General features: G+C 43.0%; 1 protein-coding gene across 1 annotated transcript in view; it reads left to right on the forward strand.

Annotated features, from left to right (window-relative positions):
* Window positions 1-22,755, forward strand: part of PAPOLG (poly(A) polymerase gamma) — a 40,958-nt gene extending 18,203 nt beyond the window's left edge. The window contains exons 8-21 of the mRNA XM_056853400.1: window positions 2,819-2,908; window positions 4,907-5,045; window positions 6,391-6,463; window positions 8,005-8,125; window positions 8,789-8,873; window positions 9,482-9,535; window positions 13,201-13,320; window positions 14,205-14,314; window positions 16,450-16,571; window positions 16,658-16,836; window positions 18,744-18,853; window positions 18,936-19,102; window positions 20,889-20,942; window positions 22,657-22,755. Of these exons, the coding sequence (XP_056709378.1) occupies window positions 2,819-2,908; window positions 4,907-5,045; window positions 6,391-6,463; window positions 8,005-8,125; window positions 8,789-8,873; window positions 9,482-9,535; window positions 13,201-13,320; window positions 14,205-14,314; window positions 16,450-16,571; window positions 16,658-16,836; window positions 18,744-18,853; window positions 18,936-19,102; window positions 20,889-20,942; window positions 22,657-22,755 (1,523 nt within the window). The remainder of the gene's footprint in view (window positions 1-2,818; window positions 2,909-4,906; window positions 5,046-6,390; window positions 6,464-8,004; window positions 8,126-8,788; window positions 8,874-9,481; window positions 9,536-13,200; window positions 13,321-14,204; window positions 14,315-16,449; window positions 16,572-16,657; window positions 16,837-18,743; window positions 18,854-18,935; window positions 19,103-20,888; window positions 20,943-22,656) is intronic.
* Window positions 22,756-27,342: the final 4,587 nt, after the last annotated feature.

The following is a 27,342-nucleotide window of genomic DNA, read 5'->3' on the forward strand; positions in this document are numbered from 1 at the left end:
AAAAAGATATGAGATTTCTCTGGGGTAAAGAAAGACACAGGATTGCATATAATAATTTAATTGAATTGAAGGATACGGGAGGATTTGGTTTACCAGATTTAAAAATGTATTATCAAGCAGCATGTTTCACCTGGATCAAACATTGGATTCTCTTAGAGAACCCGAAACTATTAGAATTAGAAGGATTCAAATTGAGATTTGGGTGGCATGTTTACTTGTGGTCCGAAAAGGAGAAAGTAAATAAAGAATTTAATTCTCACATTATTAGGAAAAAATTATTAAAAGTATGGGAGAAATATAAGGATGTTTTTGAAAGTAAAACTCCCGGCTGGATCAATCCTGTAGAAGCATTTTTGAGAAGGGGTATACATTTAAACTTGGATGGTAATAATTATAGAGAACTGATAGAATACAAAGAGGGTATATGGGTACTGAAATCAAAAGAACTTCAGATTAAAGACTGGTTTATGTATTATAAATTAAGAGATGTTTTTAATAAAGATAAGTTGGGGTTTAATCAAACCAAATCGAAATTTGAGATTATATTATCAAAGGGCAATAAAGGATTGATAGGGAGGGTATATAAATTACTTATAGAAATAAACTTAGAACAAGAAAGGATTAAACCGGTGATGTTGAAATGGATGAGAGATTTAGGTTATAATATAGATTTGGAAATATGGGAAAATTTATGGAAAAAGGAATTTAAGTTCACCATTTCAAATGAAATAAGAGAGAATTTATATAAAATGTTTTATAGATGGCATATAACCCCAGTATTGTTAAGTAAAATGAAGAAAGAAGATGAAGCTTTATGTTGGAAATGCGGTATGGAAATAAGTACATTTATGCATGTTTGGTGGTTTTGTAAAAAAATGAGGTTTTGGAGATTAGTTCTGAATGAAACTAATAATTTGATTAAACCAATAATTAAGAGAGACCCCGCCTTTTGCCTATTGGGTATTTCAAAAAAAGATTTAGATAAAGGTGACAGAGTCATATGTCAATATAGTTTTGCAGCAGCAAGAATTGTAATAGCAAAAAAATGGAAGCAAACAAATAAACCTTCAATTAAAGAGTGGAGAGAAAAATTATGGTTGTATATGCGGATGGCCAAAATTACTGCTTCTTTACATTGTAAAGATATGGAGGAATTTAAATCAACATGGTTAAAAGCTACCGCATATTGGGATAAGGTGGCAAAAACAGATTTTAAAAATATAGTTAACGAATTATAGTACAATATTATTTTAAATATGATATAATTATAGATATTATTTTGTAATGTCATAACACTCCATCGGAAGTCCAATGGTGAAGGGCACTGTGGTGGGGGGGTGGGATTTGGATTCAGGGCACGATGGGATTTAGTGATTTGTATACTGTATTAATGGATATGTAGTGCGCTGAACATGTATTTCTTTTTTCTTTTTATATGTATTATTATTATTTTTTCTTTTCTTTTTTTGGTGTGTTTATGTTTTATTATAAAAACAATAAAAAAAAGTTGTTCTTATGGTTAGAGTGACATTCTGTGTTTTAACTGTTGTGAATAAGGACAACAAAATACATCTTTGCCTATTTGGCCTTGCGGACCACAGGAGCAGATGTTCCCAAGACTCTCTTGCATGCAAATCCACTTCCTTGCTGGCCCAGAGCTGAAATCGTTACCACACATTCCATCTTCCTCCCTCTCGTGTAAATGCTGAAAAGCAGCAAATTTCGCTCCAAACACTATGTGCAGCATTCTGCTCTCAGTAAACTATACTGCCAAACCTTACGTTACTTGTACTGCTAACTATGTTTGGGGGAGGGGGCAGCACATAGAAACAACCACTGCTGTCCCACCCTGAAACTTCTTTGGTTGGAATGCTCTTTTATCAATCTTGTGTGATAGTACTTAGTTGTTTGTTTTTGCTCTGCTGTCTGAAGAGTAAACTCACTGCTGGGATCCAAAATGTGTGAGTGCGCACCATCAAGTCACAGCTGACTTATGGCGACCCTGTAGGGTTTCATTGCAAGAGATTCTTGGAGGTGGTTTGCTATTGTCTGCCTCTGTGTCACGACCCTGGTAGTTCTTGGAGATTGCCCGTCCAAATTCTAACCAGGGCTGACCCTGCTTAGCTTCTGAGATCCGACGAGATCAGGCTAGCCTGGGGCTATCCAGGTCAGGTTGGGATCCAAAGACCTACATGAAATCCATGGCAATTATTTGTGCAATCCTAAGTGATGTTGCACCCTAAGTCCATCATTTTAGGATTGCATTGTAAGACTGAGCTGCAAATGAGGGAATTTCTATATTGAATATTATCTTTGCCCTTTACTCATTAGGTGGTCTTAGGCAAGCCATACTTGGCCTCATTTTCCCATCTGTAATATGGGGTTAATAGTGTTCTACCTCACAGGTTTGTTGTAAAACAGGGCAATGCATGTAAAGTATTCTGAAGACTAGAAAGCAATATGCAAATGCTAAGTGTTGAAGGAAGTTTTGAATAGCAGATCCACAGGACATATCAGATTACTTCTAAAACTGCAGGAGTTTGCCATATAGAAATTAGAGTGCATAACCCACTTGGGAATGTGGAACTAGTTTTGTCATTCTCTGGATCTTAGCCAAAGTATGGGATAAGTAACTAGTGCTTTCCTTTGAGATTGTGTCTTGGAGCCTTGCTTTTACAGGGTGATATACTCATGCAAAATTAGCCCTTATTCTATAATGTGTCTTTTCATGTGCTGCAAGCTTGTTGTTTTGCATAGTCTAGAAGGGCTGGTACCTTAACTTTTCATTTTAACACGAAGGCTTAATGTTTGCCGGCAGGCTGCAGAGTTACCGATGAAATACTTCATTTAGTACCAAACAAGGAGAACTTCAGGCTGACGCTGAGAGCAATTAAACTGTGGGCAAAACGTAAGTACTTAATACATCAAATCTTGTGGTCCCGGCCTCTGAGTTTAATAGTCCTTAAAATGACTCTTTAGGCTAAGCCAATAAACTTGCAACATAGGCATGTTGCCTCAGAATCTGCAGAACAGTGATGCCGCTGCAAATCATGAGGATTGTTTTTTAAAAGGTCTGAAGGCTATGAGGATTGTTTTTTAAAAGGTGTAATGATTGCAGAGAAACTTCCGCAAAGGTTTTGCTGAATTGGGGGTCTAGAGGCCAGGCAATGGGGCACCTAAATTTAGCACACAGTAACTCCTTTCCCTTTTTGCTCCAAATATATGAGAGCCCAGTCCTTTCTAATAACAAGGATCTAAAAATCCAGATGCCCTGTAGCCGCTGGCATCTTGAAAACCTGGTTCTAGTGACCGGCACACTTCCTGATTGCTGCAGAGGTTGGGTAGGAGGCTTCATCTTTTTTGGCTCTTAAATTTTGTACCTCTAGTCCAGTGGGCCTTCTCAGTAGTGGCACCAAAACTCTGGAATGCTCTCCCTTGGGAGATTCACATGTCCCCTTCTGTTGCTGTCTTCCACCAGTGCGTGAAGCCTTTTCTATTTCACTTAGCGTTTCCTCAGTGAGCCCTTCTTTCTCCCCCAATGTTTTAACTGTTGTAACAACCTGAGTTTTCTCTGTGAGTTCTGTAAAATACAGGTTTTGAGTGAATACAGGTTATAAAAACATTGGACAAATCCAAAGTCTATAACAGGAATGGTAGCTAAATAGGACCATAGTATATCTCTGAATTCTGTACAGGTTGAATATCCCATATCCAAAAACCAAAATGCTCCAAAATTTGAAAGTTTTTGAGCCGACATGATGTCACATCTCAAAATGCAGGCGTTACTCACAGGCCCCTGGCCCTCAGCAGCACACCAAGCCTCCTGTGTATACAGTGCCCTGCCCACCTCAGCAGCTGCCCTGTGAGTTTGGTGGTAGCCATGTCTCCCTGCCCCTAAAAGGCACTGGCAAGAATATTCCAAAATCTGAAAAACTGAACGCTTCTGGTCCCAAGCATTTTGGATAAGGGATACTCGATGTATATTGCTGATGGTTTTTTCCACTAAAAATGGCTTCCAGTGTGGCTTACATCACTTTAAAAACTAATACAGATACTGATGGAAATAAAAAGGTGTTCTCGGAAGGGGTTCTTGGTAAGGCTTGGGGTTCTGGCACAATACGGTTTGTCTTGCTACTTCCTCTTCTCCCCCCCCCCCCCCATGGCACCTGGGAGGTCAGGGCTCTGAGCTGGTCTCAGGCACATGGTTAGATTGCCTGCTCTGCCTCTAGTAGATGCTGGCGACAAGCAGGCAGCATGGCCCACTTCCTTCAGGAGCAGCTTGTGATATGTTGCTGTGCCATGAATCAAATCACTTAATATATCTGCTAATCATAAAATGTATGCCTGTTAAAAAATGTGCCAGAAAGAGCCAGAAAGTAACTGAAAAGTTCTCATACAAAATAAAGCTTACTCCCAAGTTGGTTTGTTGAGTGTGCCCCTTGCTTCCTTTTTGGGATGTTTGGTTCATTGTGGAGCCTTCATGCATGATTGCCTTGGGCTTGCAGTCAAATGCTCAAGCATTACGAAGATGAATGTCTTCAGACCTTTGCAGGATGCATAAGGGAAAACTTACTGACTTGCAGATGAATGTGAAATAGCTGCCACATGGGGGAGCAATTTCAAAAGCAAAACGTGAGACTTTGTTCAAGCCTGGATGTGGATTTCTGCAGTAGTTCTAAAGATAAATGGTAGTTGGACTTTTTTAGCCATTCTATAAGCTTCAGACTCCATTTCAGACTGATGGGGGATCCTTAAAGATGTAAAACTGAGTCACACTTTTTTTATGGTGAAATGATGGTTAAAGTAAATGATGGTTAAAGTATACATTCTCAAATTGTCTTGCTCTGGAGGATGGGTAAAGTGAAATGCAAAGGAGCAAACATTAATGATGCCATCTCTGTTCTAGGGCGTGGGATTTATTCCAACGTGCTGGGATTTCTTGGTGGCGTTTCTTGGGCTATGTTGGTGGCAAGGGTATGCCAACTATATCCAAATGCTTTAGCATCCACGCTAGTTCACAAGTTCTTCCTAATTTTTTCCAAGTGGTAAGTATCTGATGGACCTGCATAATTCATAGACCATATGTGAATGAAATTATAATGCAGTCAGAACTGTGCTTAGGTCTGTGGCTAACAAAACATTACCACTGAGTTATGACTGGCAAAGTAACCATGAAATTGCACATTCTGCCAATGTGATGATCTTGAAATCTGTCCTAGGGAGTTGGGGGCTGGTTGATGTACTATAGTCTCGATGGATTGCCTTGAGGGCCTGTTTTGCTCAGATATTCCTGACTTTAGTGTTTCTATTTTTAGCTTGCAGATAGTTAACCATATATGGCTCCTAGTTAGCCTTTTGATTTCTTCGGTGGTAGAAAGTGTTGTCAAGTCACAGCTGACACATGGGTGACCCCCTTAGGGTTTAAGGCAGGAGAAGTTCAGAGGTGGTTTGCCATTGCCTGCCTCTGCATAGCAACCCTGGACTTACTTTGTGGTCTTCCGCCCAGGTACTAACCAGAGCCAACCCTGTTTAGCTTCTGAGATCTGATGAGATCAAGCTAGCCTGTGCTTTGGCTTTTCAGCAAATATTATAAACATTTGCAAGTTGCATGTTGGTCAGTTGACTGCCTATTTGATCATTTTTGAATATTGCACAAACCCAAAAGTGCTACTGTGTAGGTGGTGGCTTATTTTTTGTAAAAATTTCATTATAGCATCTTTTTGTTAGTAGGACCACAGTGCGGGCAGCTGGCCGCTTGGCACTGCAGCCGATAGGGGCAAACCTAGTAGTGTAGCCTTGAGACTCCTACTGCTACCTGCTGTAACTGCAGGAATTCCCAAGCATGAAGGATTGTGTTTTGAAACCGTCATCCTACCCTGGTGTTCCAGAGTAAAAAAAATCAGTATTGTTCAGTAAATCATTAACGTTTATAGAAACCTTTAACTAGTTCATTCCATTTTTTTAGAGTTGGTGTTTCACAATAACTTATCAAATTTGTTTCTGTAACTAATATAGTATCAAACCTGTTGATTAAAATATCTTTGTGTAGTGAGAGGCAGTACCTGACCAATATTTGATCAGATCTTCTTAAATGTGATATGCCAGCCTTAAAATACTGAGATAAAAATTCCAGTTGGTTTCCCTTTTCTTTGTTTATCGGGATGAATATGTTCTCTATGCCCCTTCCCTTGCTGCTGGGAGAGAAGTGAATTCCAAGATTGGGAACATGCAACTTGGGAGAGAGTAAGTGGCTGGATGTCCTGCATTTGCATTTAGTCCTTACAAAGGGACTCTGAAACCCAATTTCAAATTATTACTGGAGCGTAGAATACTAATATTCCAGCATATACATACCTGGGCTGTTGTCACTGGGGTTCTTTGTCACTGCAGGGAATGGCCCAATCCTGTTTTACTGAAACCGCCTGAAGAGAGTAACCTCAACTTGCCTATCTGGGACCCCAGGGTATGTACACCAAGTGGGTTTTTGTAATGATCCAGCCTTCCTCGGCAATTATGATGGCAGAGTTGCATGAGGCTGCTGCCTTTTCTGAGAGGAAGGGAGATCTCCTCCTGTTCCCTCTGACAAAATTGTTGTCTACTTCTGATACCATTGATAAGTGTAGCTGAGATCTGTATGGTGTTGAATACCAGCTGCACCCAAAGGAGTAGTTACAATGGAAGCAAAACCGTTCTCTGCCTCAGATGCTGGGTGACTGTCTTATGCTGAACAGGGATTGGGTTGGAGAGGGGATGTATCATCATGCGCCAGAAGCCTAATATTTATCGGTCCCCCAGCTTGTTGAAACAGTGTACACTTCTGGAATTTTAAGAGGTAAAGGACACAATCACAAAATGGCTGCCATGGGGGGGGCACCACATTGAGGGTCACTGGTCTAATGGTGCCTTGAAGGATAACATTTTTATTAGGGCATATATTTTTGTGGACTCAAGCCCATATCAGATGCTGGGAGCTAAAGCTTTATGCCATAATATGTCAGCCTTCAAGGTATTCCTAGTGTATTTCTAAAGTTGTTGCATGCATGCTCTCAGTAATCCTTCTGCCAACCTTGTAAAGGAGGTCTATGCTAACCCCCTGTTACAAACCTGAATGTCAACCCAGTGTTCGGCTGCTGTAAAAAAGGCAAATTCCAATAGAGAATAACACTGCTGATATCATACTGCCCTTGTACAAATCTATGTGAGACCACACTTGGAATACTGTGTACAGGTGTGGTCACCACACCTAAAAAAAGGATATTACAGAGCTTGAGAAGGTGCAGGAAAGAGCAACCAAAATGATTAGGGGACTAGAGCAACTGCCCTATGAAGTGCTGTTAAAACACTTAGGGCTGTTTAGCTTGGAAAGAAGGCGGCTAAGGGGAGATATGATAGAGGTCTATAAAATTATGCATGGTTTGGAGAGAGTGGACAGGGAGAAGCTTTTCTCCCTCTCATAATACTCTTAGAATGCAGGATCATCTGCTGAAGCTGGAGGGTGAGAAATTCAAAACAGATAAAAGGAAGTATTTTTTCACACAATGCATAGTTAAATTGTGGAACTCCCTGCCCCAAAATGTGGTGATGGCTGCCAACTTGGAAGACTTTAAGAGAGGACTGGACATGTTCATGGAGGAAAGGGGTATTCATGGCTACTAGTTAAAATGGATAGTAGTCATGATGCATACCTGTTCTCTCCAGGATCAGAGGAGAATGCCTATTATCTTGGGTGCTGTGGAACACAGGCAAGATGGTGCTGCAGTCGTCTTGTTTGTGGCTTCCTAGAGGCACCTGGTTGGCCACTGTGTGAACAGACTGCTGGACTTGATGGGCCTTGGTCTGATCCAGTAGGGCTTTTCTTATGTTCTTATGAGTGCTTGTGTGTGGGTAGACAAAGGCTAGTACAAAGCTGAGATTATTTGAAAATAGAGAATGCATCCAGTTCATGTAGTTCAAGTGAACTGTATCATAGTCTCTCCCTTAAATGCATCTATTCAAATGCCATAGGTAAATCCATCTGACAGGAATCATCTCATGCCCATAATCACTCCAGCCTATCCACAGCAAAACTCCACATATAATGTGTCAACATCAACCCGAGCAGTCATGGTAGAAGAATTCAAACAAGGTAATTCTTGTCTGTTTCACACAGTATCCTGTCCTTAAATATGCTGTCTGGCTTATAGATGGCAGGCCAGTAACCATGAATGTATCCTGGCAAAACTCTGAAACAATGCTCATGTCTGAAAATTGTTTTTCTGTTTCATTCTAGCTATGTATAAAACCTGACCCCAAATCAACTTTTGACTTCAATTGACGAACAATTGTTTGCTGGCCTGTAAACTCGCACACACTCTTTAGTATTTCTTCTGTTCATTTTTTCATTACTTTCTAACCTTTTTTACAGGGAGTCTTTATATTTTCTTCGATAGTATTTTTGACTCCTCAAATTTATTCATTTTCTCTTCAAAACCATGGGGTGATGTAACATCTCGACATTTACTAGGCAGACTATGTTTACAGGGTGAGTTGTCATTGCCTTCCCCAGTCATCTACACTTTACCCCTAGCAAGCTGGGTATTCATTTTACCGACCTCAGAAGGATGGAAGGCTGAGTCAACCTTGAGCCGGCTACCTGAAACCGACTTCCGCTGAGATTGAACTCAGGTTGTGAGCAGAGCTTTTGACTGCAGTACTGCAGCTGACCACTCTGCGCCACGGGGCTCTATACTCAGATCTTCTACAGAAACTTAAAGCAAAAATCTTACATAGTGGCTCCATATTTCAACAGGTCTTACTGTTACAGAAGAGATTCTCCAAGGAAAACTGGAGTGGTTGAAGCTGCTTGAACCACCAAACTTTTTCCAGAAGTACAAGTATGTAAGGCTACCTTGGTTTCCAAAATCTTTGGTGACTGACACCCCCCCACACACCTTGTTTCCTCTAGTAAGAATTCTGACACAAACTCTTTCCAAATGGAAATTACCTGTCATATGAAGAAATCAAAACTGACTATTCTTTATTGCTAACAGAACTAAAGCTGTAGATTTGTAGTGGGTTGACTGAAAAACTTCATTGTTTCTCTTCTCTAAACAAGAGAATCTACCTTTTATGCCTCTCGTGATCAAAGAATTAATGCATGACCTCTTACAACAAATTAGCTTCTGTACTCGTAAGATGTTTGCTAGTATTTCAAAGCTTTCAAGGTTAACTACCACCAGTACTACTACTGTGTTATGTGGTCTGCAGGAGAAATTCATCACCTGCACCATGGATTCTATAATCTAGTGAACAGGGCCAGAAACAAGAGAGGCAGATCCTTAAAGCGCTTCCAAAGTAGTTGGCAGTGAGACTTGGAAAGGCTGTGTGAGAGACGTGTGTGAAGGAAGGGCTTAAGACAGAGAATTTTGGCTAGCTTTTGGAAAGATTTTGTACTGTCAGCTATCAAAACTGATTGGGTGTTGGCAATCTACATTCTTTTCAGGCATTACATTGTGTTGACGGCCAGTTCTTCAACTGAAGAGCACCATTTGGAATGGTGAGTCTCTACAAATCATCACTGTATCTAGTAAAAAAAAAGTGGCTGGCCCCCTTAACCATCACGGAAGCAGCAAAATAGGCCACCCGCAGAAAAGATGAGTCTGAATCTAATCTGGTGACTTTATAGATATGCAGGGAAATGTTACTTTCATTGCCATCCTAAACCGAGTTATACCCTTCTAAGTCCTTTCCCATCATCAGATGATGCCTGGAGAAGCTTTGAATGTTGACAGCAGTTGTACAGTTAAAAGAAAAAGGTGGTGGTAGGGAGAAGATTGGCGTACATAATCTCCTGAGAGCACATAGAATGCTTAAGAGGGGGGAGAGCCAATGTGGTATAGTGGGTAGAACAGTGGAGTAGGATACAGGGGTGACCTAGGGCCCATCACAAACTCTCAACTTGGCCTATCTCACAGGGTGGTTGTTGTGAGGGAAAGGAGTAGGGGAGCACGATGTTCTCAAAGCCGCTTTGAGTCCAAACTGGGGAGAAAAAGCAGGATGTAAATAAATACATGCAAAGGAAATCTCAGAGGATGGAATTTCCAAATCATTCCCTCTTCCTCTTGGGACCTCCAGCTTGTTACTTCTAATTACACACTTCATGGTAGAGTGCCTGTTACAAAACAGGGAACAGAGCCCACCCATAGAAAATGTTTCTGCACACTTAAGAGGTGGCCGTGTGGGAAGACTTGCATCAGGAGCCACGTGCTGCATCCAATGCGAGCGTCAGCCAGGCAAACTGAAATAGTCGGTTTAAAGGCAGAGGTGCTGCAGGCCGGTTCGAACACTGTGTTCCACTTGCTGATATGTTCCCCCACAGTGATCTTGGCAACTTGCGAGGATCAGCAACATCCCACTGCAGTGGTGAATGAGATTTCCCAGGCATGTCTGGCTCCTGGCGTGAGGACAGAGCCAGTCTTTTTGCCTGTCTATCTAGTACTTCTCTTACAGCTATAGCCTTGAGCCAGTCTTTTTGTCAACCAAATAAGTTGATCAAGGGGAAGAGCAGTATAATTCATCTGTTTGGCCACCAGAGGGCCCCTTGCGACTAATAATATCTCCTTTGGCATCCTTTCCTTAAATAACACTATCTTCTTTAGACGTTAGTGAGTGAATCAAGGGGGAAAAACACTAAAAACTGCAAAGTAGTATACATGCCCTCCTATCAAAGATAGGACATTTTGGAGGACTTTCATTCATAGGGTCGCCATGAGTCGGAAGCGACTTGACGGCACTTAACACACAACACAGTATATATGCAGGGCCTCATGCTCTATCTGCCTCTGATTTCTCCTCCCTTCCAAAAGCTCTCATAGATAATGAGATACAGCTTCCCCCCCCCACCCGTCCCCAGGCCTCTTCAGAACTTAGCTCTTTCTTCAGCAGCCATCTTCTGCATCTGTTTTATTTATTTATTTTTCACATTTTTAGCCCGTCCTCCCCCGGCGAGCCGGGCTCAGGGCAGGTTACAACAGTAAAAATTAAATATAACAACCACAGTAAAATATATAAAATGTAAACTATAAAACCGTAAACAGCCCAATTAATTAAAAAAGATGGTCGCCGTGTTTAAGCACTTACTGTAGCAGGTAAGGCCGACTATAGTATGTTGTCGATTCGGCTAACCACCCTCACTAGATCGTAAGCAGGGGGTGGTGAGTAGGGAGGCCAGTACAGATCTTGCTTGAGCTCACCTGCGGCCGTCCTCAACCGTAGGCCTGGCGGAATAGCTCTGTCTTACAGGCCCTGCGGAACTCCTTCAGGTCCCGCAGGGCCCTGATGTTATTCGGCAGAGCACTCCACCAGGCTGGGGCCAGGACAAAAAAAGCCCTGGCCCTGGTCGAGGACAGCCGCACATCTCTCGGGCCAGGGACCACCAACAGATTTTTATCTATTGAGCGTAATGCTCTTCGGTGGGTATACTAGGAGAGGCGGTCCCAAAGATACGAGGGTCCCAGGCCGTTTTAACAGAGACTTGTTGAAACAATTTAATCTTAATCTCTGGATTCCACAGAGCCAGTGTAGTGTAGAGGTTAAGAGTGGCGGACTCTAATCTGGAGAACCGGGTTTGTTTTCCCCGCTCTTCCACGTGAAGCCTGCTGGGTGACGTTGGGCTTGTCACAGTTCTCCCTGAACTCTCTCAGCCCTGCCTACCACACAAGGTGTCTGTTGTGGGTGGGGGGAGGGAAGGAGATTGTAAGCTGCTCAGAGACTCCTTATGGTAGAGAGAAGAAGGGTATATTGTTCAGGCTCATATTGTTCTATTGCCCAGGTCATGGTCAATAGCACACATACTTTCATACTCAACACCATGCAACACCTTCTGGACATAGGGATCGTAGATCCTGTGCCATCCTTGCAAATGGGCTGTGGTAATTACTGTTCCTGTGCTTAAAATGAACATGGATTGGCAGGTAATCTTGACCTCAAGCAGCTGAACATACAAGTTTAATGAGACCATCAAGACCATGGTGGACACCATAATCAACATGGGTTTTAGATTCCTTAGACATCATGGAGGCATGTCTGTGTGTACCAATTCACCTACTACTTGCCTCTTAAGTGGATTGTCTCAGCCTCCAAGACCAAGGTCCAGCTGAGTGGGAGCTTAGCCCCAAGGTCTTCAGAACCACGTAGAAGAGATTTTGGTTCCCTTCCCTAGACCTCTGCACCAAACCGTAAGGTCTCTAAGTCTTACTCCTGTTTCCCCTTGGAATATGCAGAGGAAGCAGATGCTCAGCCCTCACTGGCCACTGAATCTTTATGTGTTACCACCCAAACCTCTTCTGGCAAGAGCCCTGAGGAAAATTAGATCTGTGAGTGGGTCATCCTAGTGGTTCCTAGCTGGTCTTGGAGGCAGTGGACTTTGACCCTTAATCAGGTAGCTCCTTATCCACCTTTTCTATGATCTTCTCTACCCAGATCCAGGTTTGCCTTACCAGTCATCCATAAAATCTTACCGTGTTGGTGAGATGGTGTCCAAAAACTTGGGTATTACTCCCCATGCTGACTAGTTAGACATTGTACCACAGACAGGACTATATTAGGCAAGTGGGAGGAGTAACTGGTCCTGAATTTCTTCTGTCCACTGTCAAAAAGGATTCTCCATGGAAACTTCTTTGCTCCCTACTTGAGGGTTTTGGCAAGAAGCCATGTTTTTCTGCAAAAACATTGTTTTGGAAATGGTAACTTTTAAAAACGTTGCCTGTGCACTTTATCGTCTTTGAATTCTGAAGGAACCTTAATTGAGAATGTCTGCCTCTTACGCTGGTCAGTCAAATGTTGTCAACAGTTGACCCCTGCTATTGAACTGAACTTTCACTTGGAGATGCAGGGAACCAGAGCAGTTCTTCAGACTCTTTCAAGTGTTCTCATTAAGATTACTCAACACACTTAAACTATTAAAAGATTTCAACTAGTTGAGATGAATTGTTATATTCTGAGCTTACGAAACTAGGATACAAAAAATTAAGTACAGACTATGCGCTAAATAGCAAAGCAGGTGTATTCAGTTTGAATCGTAGGCTAAATGATGTTTCTTACATTTATTGTGTTACTACTCACTTGGGCCACATGGTCTCATTTCTGCTAGTTGTCAGAAATACCTGGTCATCTTTCAGCAAAATATTAATTGAACCTTATGTTTTTTAATTTATTTCATAGGGTTGGCCTGGTGGAATCTAAAATTCGTGTGCTTGTTGGGAACTTGGAGCGGAATGAATTTATAACAATTGCACATGTAAATCCACAGTCCTTCCCTGGGACCAGAGAACAATACAAAGAGTGAGTTAAAAGTTTTGTGAGTTTCTTCATCCATGAGGCATGCAGCAGTACTGGGGCCGAATTCCATATTGGGCAATGTGCTTTTGGCGTGTTAACTTAGGCCATTCATGCATGGCTGTTTCCTCGCGGTAACTCCACCGACTACTTTTGGGTTTTGCTTTGATTATGCATGCATTTTCCAACCGTTAGAAGTCGCCTCGCATTTCTGTGCATTTTGCTCGCGTTTTCTGGATTTCTGTTTAGCCAGCATCCAGAAAATGTGGACAGAATCCGCAGGGAGAGCGAGGCAACCTCTGATGGTCAGAAAATGCATGCATAATCAAGGCAAAGCCCTGAAGTAGTTGGCGGGGTGACCGCAAGGAAACAGCCATGCATAAATGGCCTCAGTTGAAGAGGAGGGTTAGCTGAAGGGTAGGATGCTTAATCTTTCTTACAACTGTTGATTGTCCCCTGAAAATGTCCCCTGCTGTGTCATCCCGTCATTGCCAGGCCTCTTCCAGTGTCAGAGCCCAGGTGGGGGAAAGGTAGTAATAGGAAATATTGTTTTAGAGGGAGGCATTTGTGTATATGTTTGGGGGAGAGAAGATTAAGCACCTCCTTCCAATTCTCCAGTACAAATAGACCCCAGTTGTGTTAGGTGAGCCGGAATACTGGACTGCAACCCCCCCCCCCCATGTTGCCTTCATAAAGTATAGTTCTCAGTGTAATAACCCCCAGAGATCTCAGTGTAATAACCCCCAGAGATCTGGCAAGAAGACCATCATTATGCGTAAGTAATACTAAAGCTAACTTTCGTTAATCTTACTCTTAAAACTGTAATGCTGGCACTGCCTAAACAGTCACTATTGATTTACATGCAGTCCTGGGTCATACTGTCATTTCAGGAGCAACTATGTATCCATGTGGTTCCTTGGAGTAATTTTTAAGAAAGTGGAGAATTCAGAGAGCGTGAACATCGACTTAACCTATGATATCCAGTCATTCACAGATACAGGTAATTTTTTTTTCTAAATCCTGCTCTGGACAGCATAAGATTGTCCACTAAAAGGACTCTGTTTATATGGATCTATGTATAAACTAGTGACTGTGCTAAATTGGTGGGCCAAGTCCTACAGAGATTATGGGGAGATGCCTGCATAATGTCCAATTTTAATGTCAAATTTAAGTGTTCTCTAAAGTAGCCTCTGTCAAACTTGTGAAAGATAGGAAGGAGCAATTCTTCAGAACAGCTAAATGCTGGTAATGTTTATTGTGTGCTTGCTTAGTTGATTGTGCTGTAGTAATCTGGCAATAACATTATAATCTATTGCAATAATATAGTAATTCCCAAGTTTTATTTGGGCTGGGAGGGGGGAGTCAGTACTTGTTTTTGCTGTGGAAGAGATGCGTAGACTGTACTTGTTTCCTTATAAATCAGTGAAAAGGCTCTATTGTTAAAATGAAAGCTGGAAACTAGTACGTGATTGGTATAGCAAAATAGTGTTATGATCTGATTACAGCTTTAAAACAAAAGCCCTTCTTTGGGGGTGGGGGTGGTTAATGTGAGGAACATGGCACTGATGTGGTTGGGTCTTGCAAAAATGCATGCTTTCCCATCAATATAGTTCCCAGAGGTGCTTTTACAGCAGTATTTCCTAAAAGATCATACCAAACCTGGTTTGGGAAACAGTATGGGGAAAAAACACAGAAACAAAGTGAATAGAAGATCTGTTCCATGCTGAAAGTAAGTCTTGGATCAGAGATGCATATGGCTCCCCCAATCTCCATGCTTATTTGTGACTACATAAAACAAGGCTTAATGGTCCAGATTACTCTGACCTACTTTGTAATTCCATTTTCTGCATGCCTGATATGTTCTCGCATGACCTCTAACTTCTCTAATCCTAGTCCTGTTGTATTAGGTATCTTGTGCTATTTGATTCCGTTGTATTACACTGTAATTTGCCTTGAGTCTCAGGTGGTTTCCACGCGGGGATGGGCTTGTGTGGTTTCCCCATTGCTGGTGCAGCTACAGATAAAGCACAGCAGCAGCAGAGCTTCCATGTGGCAGGTTTCCATGCCCTCTCCCTCACCTGTACCATTGGGGCTTTTGCAATTTAAAAAAATCTACACTAAAATAAATCGCTGTACCATCATAGCCACACGTGTAACACGTTCTGTGAATTGCCTGCTTTCATTTTTTTTTAAAGTCCCTAACTGTTTCCGTTGCAAAGATATTCCTTATTTCCACAAGGGAAGCTAGAAACTGACTTATTTAAAATGAACACTGAGATTTCAGAGAACCTGTCATATGAATTGTTACAATCGTATAACAAATATTCAAGTGCTGATTTTTTTTAAAAGCCCCCCTGGTTGTGGAGGAGGAAACGGTGACTACAGGGAGATGGAAAATGACTGCAGTGTTGATGGGAAAACCTGAGTTTTCCCACCCACTCAGCAGCCACCTAAGCTTTACTGCGCTATTTCCCAAAACTTCTGAGCAGAGCTAAGGGAACCAGGGAGATGTACGGATGCCCCATGATACTGTGTGGAAGCTGGAAGAAAAACTCCCTTCCCAAGAGCATTAAACCTGGAACAGATAACCCATGCGGAAATGGCCCCAGTGAGAAAAGTAGGCTTATAAACTGAACTAAGGGTGCATTATCCTAATGGCCATTGGAGCTGTTTGAGAACTAAAGCTTTGGTGCTAATGTACATGTGTTGCCATAAAGTAGAAGAGTTGGTTTTTATATGCTGACTTTCTATACCTTTTAAGGAAAATCAAACCGGTTTACAATCTTCTTCCCTTCCTCTCCTCACAACAGACACCTTGTGAGGTAGGTAGGTGAGGCTGAGAGAGTTCTGAGAGAACTGTGACTAGCCCAAGCTCATCCAGCAGGCTTCATGTGTAGGAGTGGGGAAACCAACCAGGTTCACCGGATTAGAGTCCGCCGCTCATGGGAAGGAGCACGGAATCAAACCTGGTTCTCCAGATTAGAGCCCACTGCTCTTAACCGCTACACCACACTGAGTTTTAACATAGGGGCAGAGCTACATAGCTTTGTCTAGCTGCAGCAGAAGGGATGACTGTATTGCAGGGCGTGTTTCACTTGAGTTGCAGAACAGCTCTTGAATTTTTTGGGCATTTAGTTTACAGGCAGGCAAACAACATCAACATGTTGAAAGAAGGTATGAAAATCGAAGCTACTCATGTGAAGAAGAAACAGCTTCATTATTACTTGCCCACAGACATCTTGCAAAGGAGGAAAAAGGTATAATTAAACCTTTGGCTTACCTGTTTCCTTAAACACTTAAAAGTTCAGATATGCAATCAAGTGCTAAGCCAAACTTTTCCCAGCAGAGCATGCCAGATATCGGTCAGAACGCTTGTGGGCTTGTGTTGAAAAGGGCCTCTGTGGATGAAGGCTGCCTGGACAGTTACAGGAACACAGATGTTGGGACGCAATACAGAGCTGCTCCATTGTTCAACCGGGTTGCTGAACTCTGCAATACTTCTGCTTTGAGAGAAACTGAAAGGTAGGCCAGCTTCAAAGTGCTGTATAAGAGTCACAGTAAGACCTTTTGGAGCAAGGTTGAGGAGTTTCCCATGTTGGGAACCACTGGTCTTGTGGTGCCTTGAAGGTTGGCATATTAGAAATATGGGTTGCCATGTTGGAAGACTCAGTTCTAGGCCTTTTCTGCATGCATCACTTACCCCAGATTTTTCACATGGTCATAGAATGCTTGGAATCACATTCTACAGGTTTTGTCCGCAGGCCTCCCTTTGCAATGTTGTTTTCTGTTTTCTTACCCTGTCCGCACTTTCCCCTAAATGCGATGTTTTCTGGTGGAGAGCATTGCGTTGTTTGTGATATGGTGGATGATCGCGCTGGACGCTCCCCCCACTTACTCCTAATTTTTTTAATGTTTTTGTGCATGCACTCTAGAGCTGTTGCACACCACCATTAAAAAGAAGTGGTGGGAAAATCTTGCTCAAAATGGATGCCCCACACTGAAACACAATCCACAATTAGGGACATCTGCATGTCCCCCCCAGAAAACAAGTAGAGTCAACACGTTGATGTAGTTTGCTTTGCACTCAAACACCAGAGAGATCCCAACAACACCATCTTCAGCTGCATAAGAGGGGGGTTGTTTAAAATTTGTCATTTTCAGAAAGGTACCTTCCGCCTCTCGTTTCAGTTTAAGTCTAGCCTTCCCTCTCCTCGCCAAGCTTTCCCTGTGTGTTAATGCGCAAATCCCCCCCTTTTCTTTCAAAACTCAATTTCTTTGAGCAGCTAAGTTTTGATGCCACAGGAAAAATGGAAGAGTGCTTGAAACGCAGCTAAGAGCAGGACCCTGCTCCCTTCCTCCCCCCCACCTACATTGTAAAAAATTTGAATGCTCAGATTAGCGATTTAACGCTTGATTGAATGGACGATAGATCAATGCAACATTAAATTGCTAATCTGAGCATTCAAAAAAAAATTAAGTAGGCGGTGGGGGGGAAGGGAGAGGGCCCTGCTCTAGCTGCTTGTATCAGGCATTATTCCCTTTTTCCTGTGGCATCAAAACTTAGCTGTTTAAAGAAATTGGGTTTTGAAAGAAAAGGGGAGGGGAATCTGGGCATTAACAAACACAAAAGTTGGCAAAGAGAGGGAAGGCTATGCTTTCTCAAATTGAAATGAGAGGAGGAAGCCACAAAGACGAGAATCCTGCCCCTTTTGATTGGATGTGGGGGGGGATTCTCCCATCCTCTATTATTGATGATAAGATAGCATAAGAGTGGAGCTTAAGACCCAAGGAGTCTGGCCTGTCACTAACATGATCTTTGCTTAAGGTGGGAGAGGTCCTGGGCTCCTATTCTAGATTAGTCCTGCCTGGTTACAAGGTTGTGGGATGGCTGCATATTTACAGAGGGTCATAACTGAGCACACATTTTTGCATGTGTGAACTTCCAGGTACAGTCGCTGGCAGGATAGTTTTGCACTGGAAATGAGTACATCATGTGTGTCAGACTTAAGGCCCCTTGAGAGCTCTTATCCTGCCCGCGAGCCAGCCAAGGCAGCCACCCCCACTCTCAATCTGGGCTGGCGAGGCATGGCCCAGCCTGACCAAGTGACATTTATGACATATCCAGCCCTCGTAACAATTAAGTTCAACACCCTGGAGTAGATGATGTTGGGGAAAATACCTTGGCTTATTCAAGCGGGAGGCTACTGGGCTTTCATGACTCAATGGCGAAGCATCTTCTTTGCATAAAGTAGGTCTCAGTTAAAAGAATCGGGTGGGAGATGAAGTGAAAGACCTCTACCTTGAGGCTCTGGAGATGCGCTGTCAGAGTAAACAATAAATCTTTGATCTGGTTTTAGTAATCATTTTATGGTGGCATCACGCAAATCCTGCAGAGCAGACTGTAATTCGATGAGTCTTGCCTTTAACAGGAATGCTGCTCTTCAAAGAACCACAGCCTTCACAAGTCGAGAGAAACCATCAGATGTCACTCGGCCTTTGCTGCCTGTACCAGGGCCGTCGATTCCATTGACTGGTTCTCGTACGTATAAAAGGAAACAGTGAGGATTTTCGTTCACAAGTCTGTAAGTGAGTCTTCAGTGTGGCTCATTTATTTTTGGCAGGGTTGGATTCCACAGTCGTGATGGAAGTGGCTCCACATCCGAGTGCCTGCAGCATCTCCACAGTTGCAGGGCAAAATATTGTTCCTCCAGTAATTACTTCTGCTCACAAGAGAAGCCACTCGCCTTGTTCAGAAGAATGCTTTAAAAAGCTGAAAGACAGGGAAAAGGTAAGGAGTTCTTGGCACTTAAAAGTGCAGACGGCTTGCTTTGCAGTGTGGAGGTTCCAGTTCAGAGGGGTGCTGGGAAATGACCCTTGCCTGAAAAGCCACTGCCCTTCAGGACAAAGGCCACTCCATCCCTCCTTCAAACAAAGGGGGAAGGAGGGTGCAGGGTTTGCTTGCTGGTGGGAAGGGATAGCCAGTCTTCAGTCACGCCAGGGGCCAGACATAGAACTAGGGGTGGCCCAAGGAAGGGCCATATATGGGCCTTCTTCAGGCTGTTCCTCCCTCCCAGAGCAGTGCAAGAAAATGTGTCTTCAGTGGTTCGTGGTATAACTCAAGGGAGCACACTGAAGCATGAGTATGGAAGATAAAGGGGTAACCCTCAAACCAGAAGCCTGGTGCCTTTCAGGGACCTGGGACAGGAAGCCCTTGAGGGATGCCACTATCCTTGACCTGTAGACCTCGCTGCTAAGAGAACTGGACATGGTGCACCTCCTTCGAGCACTAAAGAAGGCTTGGCGAGGAGTATGAGCCCATATCCACATGGTGGCTCACGCTCAGAGTCAGGGTGGCCTCACCCATAAGATCTGGGATGCACAAAACAGGAGGCCTGACTCTTGTGCATCCCACCAATTGCCTGCACTGCAGTTATCACTGGAGTTTTGTTCTGTGTGTGCTGCAGGCCTCTCATGAGCAATTACAATAAAGTTGGCCCTTTGATTATCTCGGTTTATGGTGTTGGCTTTCCTTATTCCGTGGACAAAAAAACAACAACAGTTAGATGGACCAGAGGTGTTCTCATATCAAAATAAGTTAGCAGGACTGGAGAAAGCCTGGGCCATCTTTCAGGATTCTAAGCTAAACACTATGGTCGTTTATGCATGGGTACTTTTACTCACATTCGTCCCCGGTCTGTCTCAGTTGTTCCTTTGAGTTATACATGAGTTTTCTGTCCATTAGAGATGGCCTTGCTGCCAGCCCTCACAAATCCCGGGACTTCCTGTTCCTCTATTAACCCGATTCTTTGATCTCTCCTGAGATCATCCCAGTTGAAATACCCATGTATAAGGCAAAGCACAGGACACAAAAGCTTGGAGTGACGTTTCTCTCACAGAAAGCACTACAGCCAATTACAAAGCAGCATGTCAAGAGGCAGGGATTCAAATGCAATGAGAATGCAAAACTACACAGAGCCTCAGACATTTTTCTTCCCCCCACCCGCAAGTCCCGAAATATTTCTTTCTTAGCACTAACTGAGCTTGTAGACGCTAACAGTTACAGTCCTATGCAGACTGACTTTGAGAATAAGGACTAAATACTATCTTTTTCAATGAGCTTTTTCATGAGTTTCCCCTGACCTGACTCTCATTGCCCTCACTCAAATGGCAGATGCTGGAAATTAATTGCCCAAACACCTCAGGTCCCTGATTCTGCTTGGGACCATGGCATGGGAAGAAGAGGGGCTTCAGCCTCTACCCTGTGCTGTTTTCCCAATTTCAAATAGCCCAGGGGGGTGTCTACCCCATTATGGGGTTGCACATGTACTGTGGGCAACTTATAAAAAGTCTGATGTCTGGTTTGCCGCTGTGCCCAATTGAACGTCAGAATTTCTGCAAAACGGATGCGCACAGAATAGTGCTTTAAGACTTCAAAAAGATAGAAAAAATATAACCTCATACCTCTGCTTGTAAAGCCATTCATTTCAGACAGTAATTCAGCTGTTCAATTAATTTGTTCATTGTTCCTTGCATTGAATTGCAAAGTAACATTTTTTTTGTCTTTTTTCCTTCAGTGTAGCCATGAAGATGGCATTCCTGTTCCACCTTCTGACACATTGAGGTCACGGGTACTGTCTGAACCCATGTTTATCCTTTTTGTTAAAAAGAATGAGATGTGGTTTTTTAAAGTTGTTCCTGGAGCCTAAATGTACCTTGCTTGGCTGTTAATGTAGAATCAAATGTTTCCAGTAAAATTTGCGCAAACTGTATCAGTTCCACACTGATAGGTGTCAAGAAACCAGTATCTCAGCTTTGTGGAGGGACTTTTGGTTATTTCTCCATTACCAGTGTATCAGCACAATGCTTTTTCGCAAAGTTTTTCTGTGGTGTCAGGTGGCTGAAGATGTCAACCCAGAAAATGTACGGGCTCTTTTTCTGCAGTGAATCTTGCAGATAAAATTGCTTGCATCCACTGTGACTAGAATGCCATGGTTGGGATAGTTCAGTCTTGGGGTGCTATTGGAGCTATGCTGTATGAATGACTTTCAGTGGGTGAGGCTTGACGAAGCTGACAAGCTGTTCAGAAGTGTGCAGCTCGCCACACTGAAGCTTGATACTTGCCCTAGCTGGGCAGGTTGGTCATGTGGGTATGGGAGGTGGCCAGTGCCTCTCAGAGAGGGCACAGTCCTGGCCACTTGGAAAGAAGCAGTCATGAGAGACACCTCAGAGAAGGCATATCTAGACCTGAATGGCAAAATTAAGTAGCACCTGACGGCTAGCATTTTATTTTGGGGCAGGGGCTTCAAACAGGTGGTGGCTACAGAGCTTCAAGTGGTCTTGGAGGAGGCAGGTTATGTAGCCCCTATTTCTGGGGACATTAGCTGGGTTGGGACTGGGGGAAGGTTGTACTTTAATGCTGCTGCCATTACGTTGCTGGCTAGTTACAGGAAGTGCTGCTGGGAACTACTGCTCAGCCTGAGTGTGTATGTGTGTGACTTATGGCGACTCTAGGGTTTTCAAGGCAAGAGGCATTCGACGGTGGTTTGCCATTGCCTGCCTCTGCATTATGACCCTCGCAGTCCTTGGAGGTTGCCCATCCAAATTCTAACTAGGACTACCCTTGCTTGGCTTCTGATGAGATCAGGCTAGCCGGGGCTATCCAGGTCAAGGCTGCTGCTCAGCCTAGTGGCATTTATTCTGTGGGGTCCCATGGGGAGTCCATCTTGGCCCCTTTGCTATTTAACTTCTACACAGAATCATTGGAGAGTGAATGTCCTTGGATTAACTGGGGTGCCACTGATATGCAGGTAATGTCCAACAGCTGGATAGAACGTCTATCTTATATTGTCAGCCCACCAGTTAATGCCCTGATCTCTGTGCTTCCACCTGCAGAGGTTAAGCTGGTAGAACTGGTGGTGGTTCCTCACCTTCCTACTTGAAATGCCTTCCTACTTGAAGCTCACCTACCCTATTGTCAATTAGGCACCAGGTCGAAGCATTTCTCACTGCCCAGATTTTTAATTGAAGTTTTATTTTGTGTTTTTCAGTTGTGGTTTTGTGCCCTGAATAGTATTTTTATGATCTGATGTTTTATGAGCACTGCTTTTATGCTATTCATTCACCTTCATAGGCCATAAATAATTTTACTGCTGGCTTTTGGTGGTTTTCTAAATCTTGTTTTAATGCTTTTACTTTTAGCCATGTTGAACAGGTCTCTAGAGAAGTGGCCTATAAATGTGTAAAAGAAAGAAAGAAACCCTTACTGGCCCACATCTATTTTGATCTGCTATTACAATTAAATTCCACAATGCTTTGTTTAACACTTGCATTTTCCTTCTATAGCGACTTTCCAGTAAAGAGTTGCCAGATTCATCCTCTCCAATTCCTGCAAATAGTGTTCGTGTAATTAAAAACTCCATCAGACTGACTCTTAACCGGTAACGATGCCTCTCCAGGTAACAGTAGTAGTGTTGTGGCATGCAGTTGCCATGAAAAAGATCTCTATTTCATGAACCTACCTGGGATTAAATTATTATAATGAGAGCCAGAGTGGTGTAGTGATTAGAGTGTCTAACTAGGATCTGAGAGACCTGGGGATGAATCTCCACTCTGCCACGGATGCTTACTGTAAGATGGAGGTGGAGAGAACAATATTATAAGCTGCCATAAGTCCCCTTTGGGGAGAAAATTGTGGTATAAATGTCTAAATAAAAATTATTTGTGTGATAGCTATGGCAACGAGCTTTGTCTCATAGACCTGCCTGGAATTAAATTACTATAGTCATACTCATTGCCACTGTGTGATTGGAGTGGTAGGGTTATGGCTCAATTGCAGAGCATCTGCTTGGCATGCAGAAGGTCCCAGGTTAGGAAAGACTTGTGCCTGAAACTTGGGAGAGCTGCTGCCAGTCAGCATAAGCCATGCTAGACTTAGTGTTGTTGTTTTTTTGCTTTGATTGCAAAAGATTCTGGGTTCAATCTCCAGACATCCATCTGTACCATCCATAAAGATTCATAGCTCAATAATGGAGCACTTATGTTGTCTGCAAAAAGTTCCACACATTGAGTTCCAAGGATCTTGGGTAGCAATGTTGGGGCAACCTTTGCTTGAGATCTTGGAGAGGTGCTGGGAGTTAGAGTAACAGTACTGGGCTAGGTAGGTCACTAGCCTTGCTTTGTGTTAAGGATTTGTCGCTGCATAAGCTAGCCATTGCTGTCCCAAGTGTTAATTTTCTATAAATGTCTTTCCCTGCAGGACCTGTGCTGTCGGAACTGCTGCAGGATTTACAAGCTGCTCTCCACAACATACCATGGCCTTTGCGTATGCCTCTAATATGGATACTTGTTTTCTTGGACTGAGTCAACCTCATTTTCACTGTGCAGATGCACAGCTTTATTTTAAGTCTTGTGTTTGAATTGTTTGTCTAGAGTAGAACTTCTTTGTTACAGAAAAAATACAAAAAAATTGTCTTGTGCCTATTTTCCTAAAAGGGCGTAGGAAACACCATTTTGCTGTGCTGTAATCCCATTCACTTCAGTAGTAGTCGGGGGCTAACAGTCAAAAGGTTTCCCTACACGTTACAAGGCCCTCTGGTCCATGAGGACTCTCATGTGTGCATGGGGATCTTTGTGCCCCCGGAAGCATGCTGGCCACTTCCAGTTGTGACTATGATGCGCAGGGAGAAGCGGCTTCAACCCCACCCCCCACCCCCAGTGCCGTCTTTACATCCTCAACTTGCCACGGAGCCTGTGTTGTAATTTTCACAATAGAACAATGTAGCCCTATAAGTAATCTGGTTTCCTGACAGAGTCAATAGTGGCTCCATGGAGTGGTTTGAAGACAGGAAGGTGTCATGGGGGGGGCGGGTGCTGAAGGTGCTTCCTGTGCACCACGTGCTCAAGCAGGAAAGGGCCGGCATATACCTGAGAGGCACAAAGCTCCCATTAAGCATCTGCTTCCTCATATCCATTCCAAGAACTTTGACTTTCTAACATCGCCCTGACTTTTCTTGTTCTGACCCTGTTGCTGTCATCTGAGAATCCGTAATTTATGAGACAGGAGGCTGGTCTGCAAAACTGATCGTCAAAGATGGGCTTCATATGGTGGTTCTTATGAACGTAAAGATCTGTGTGTTTGTGTTGAGTCTGTTCCTTTCCAAAGGCAATCCCATTACAGAACATGGCACTTATGCACTATATAAATGTCGCAAAAGCTGTCTCCTATGGAGGCCCATGAAATAGAGTGCAATCCAGGTCCAGTTAAGCACTTCTAAGTTCCGTTCACTTAAATGGAACATGAATATAGTAGAACTCAAAATGCTTTATTTTTGGCTGGGTTATATTCTAGGTTCCATAACTGAAAACTCAACCTGACACTAAAATCCACAACAATACAGAAGTGCAAATTGATGTCATTTGAAATTAGGAGCCATAAAGGATTGAGGCTGTAATTCAGGCTTCTATGTCCTCTGCTTTTAAAAATCGCTCAAAACAATACTCCACATCTTTTCCTCAATATGTACGTTCTTGACCTACTCCTAGTCAGCTTTTTCTGTTACCTGCGGCTAGAGATTTTGGCTTCTGTAGAACTTTGGGTAACTTAACTAATTGGCCAGTTCAAAATCATCACATTGTTCTGAAGAAGGGATTGTTTGTGGAAAAGAAAACACTGTTCTTGACATTTCTAGCAGCCATTTTGGCAAAAACAAAAAAAACCACTTAGATTATTATTTTGTATCTCATAGTAATAGCTGAAATGTATTTTGTAAAAAAAATTATGTGTATTTAAAGTATTTTTGTATGTATTGAAAAAAGTCATATTTTCAAAGAAGCTTAAAAAACATCTGTAGGTTGTTTTGTTTATGTGGTTGTTCCTAGTACAGAAATGTTTCTAGCAGGAAATTCATTTGAGGCATGCTGGTGTCCACGGATTAAGTGTGGAGACTTCAAGGTAGAAGTTTCTTGGGTGCATTACAGTATGCTTTCCTTCTGTAAGACCTTTTTAGTGTGGGGTGGGCAGGTCATTCAGGAGTGACCATTCACTCTCCATGCAATTACAATAGCTCTCTGCCCCTCTTCCAGTGCATCAATCACTTCCTTATCCTTGCTTTTAAAACTATTGCAGCAGCTTCTCTCCTTTCTTTTCCTTGCAATGGAGACGACACGTACCTTTGCTGTGGATGGGGAAAATGAAAGTATCAGCATTCTTTCCCATCCACCTTTCTTCTTCCTTCACCTGCACACGTGTGCACCCTTGCTCTGGGCAGGAAAGAAGCAAGCTTTCCCTCCCCCTTCATGAAAGCTGCTGTTTGCTTCTTCAAGGAGAAATGTAGAGTTAACTATATATTTTTCTGTGAGGCAAGTTACAGTTTGAGGCAGTGGTGGTTTTCTTTGGGGAAAATAGAGGAAAGGCCTTCAGGCCTGCTCTGAACTGCTAGGAAATCCCTAGTTTCTTCAAACGGCATTTTAGGGAACCCATGGTAATATACGGGTAATACTAGCCTACCTTAAAAAGCTGTTGGTATTTATTTATAAAATTTTTAACCCACCCTTTCCCAACCAGGGTCAGGCTCAAGTGGCTTACATTCAAGGCATAATTTCAATAACATTCCTGTTAAAATACAACCATCATACAATAAATATCATTAAAACCTATAACGTATTTTAACAGTTCAACACGCTAAAAGCAAGACATGAACAATTTTAACATTAGTGCTGTAACCAGGTGAAAAGGTGGAAGTAAGTGATATAGAAAACGGAGCAGGGAGCACAGGGAGGCCAGCCGTGATGGAACTGTCACCGCCCTCAACCATAGGCCTGGCTCAACATCTGTCTTGCAGGCCCCGTGGAATTTAGCTAGGTCCGACAGGGCCCAGGTCTCATTCAGCAGGGTTCCACCAGGCTAGTATACACAGGTGTGTGTGTTAAGTGCTGTCAAGAAGCTTCTGACTCATGGCTACCCTATGAATTTGGTACAGAATGGTCATTTGCCATTGCTTGCCTCTGCATCACGATCCTGGTATTCCTTGGAGATCTTCCATCCAAAATACCAGCCAGGGTCAGGGCTAAGAGTGTTTCTGGCCCAAGGTCACCCAGCAAGCTTCCATGGCGCGAGTGAGGATTTGAACTTGGGTTCCCCAGATCCTAGTCTGACACCTTAACCACTATACCATGCTGGCTCTTTCTCCGACTGCCATATTCTTTGGGCAGAATCCTTTGAGTCACTTCTGTGCAGAAGTTTGTGGGGTGCCCTTTTGATGCTGCAGAAGCTGCATGTGCACAGAACAGAAGAATAACGAATAGGTGGAAGAGTAATATTTTATTTACATTATAGTCTGACTTTCTCACAGGGGCTCAAGGCAGATTGCACATAATGAGTCAGTGCAATTGACAAAATGGGACAGTCAATAACCAATGCATGAGGATTTTAGAAGTCTGGAACCATCAGAACTGAAGCAGAGATGAGAGCAGACAGTGGACTGATGCCGAAGACATGCTTGTAAATCCAAGGTAGAATTTTGAATCCAAGTTCAGTACGATGCCTAGAACCAAGCTTACTTTTCAGTAAAAGGACGCTCAAGGCTAGAAACAGCGATCCAACTCTATCTTGGAACTTGGAAGCAAGTTCTGCAATTCATTGGGGTGTGTTAATAGGCGTACAAGAATTGCAGTCTAAGGGGAGGTGACTAATCAATGCTCGTGCCCTAAACACAGGTGTTATTGTAAAGTCTTCATTGCAATGGGGTTGAGCCTAGACTGGCTTCCCTTTGTTAACAGTGCAAATGTGACTTGAGAGGTCACAAGACGAGTGCATGTACGCTGAGGGAAATGAAAGCTGTACCTACCACCTATATCTTAAAATAGTAACTGCTTACATCATTGTCTCTTTACATTGTGCCACTGTATCATAAATAAGTGGGGTATTTCCATTGTTAAGATACAGCTTGTGAATTCAAGACAAGCTGTCATGCCTACTATTTATAATGGGAAGTATATAGTATCCTCATCTATTTCCATGTTCCTTTCTAT

Source organism: Euleptes europaea, chromosome 7 (assembly GCF_029931775.1).
Source record: "Euleptes europaea isolate rEulEur1 chromosome 7, rEulEur1.hap1, whole genome shotgun sequence".
NCBI classification, from domain to species: Eukaryota; Metazoa; Chordata; class Lepidosauria; order Squamata; family Sphaerodactylidae; genus Euleptes; species Euleptes europaea.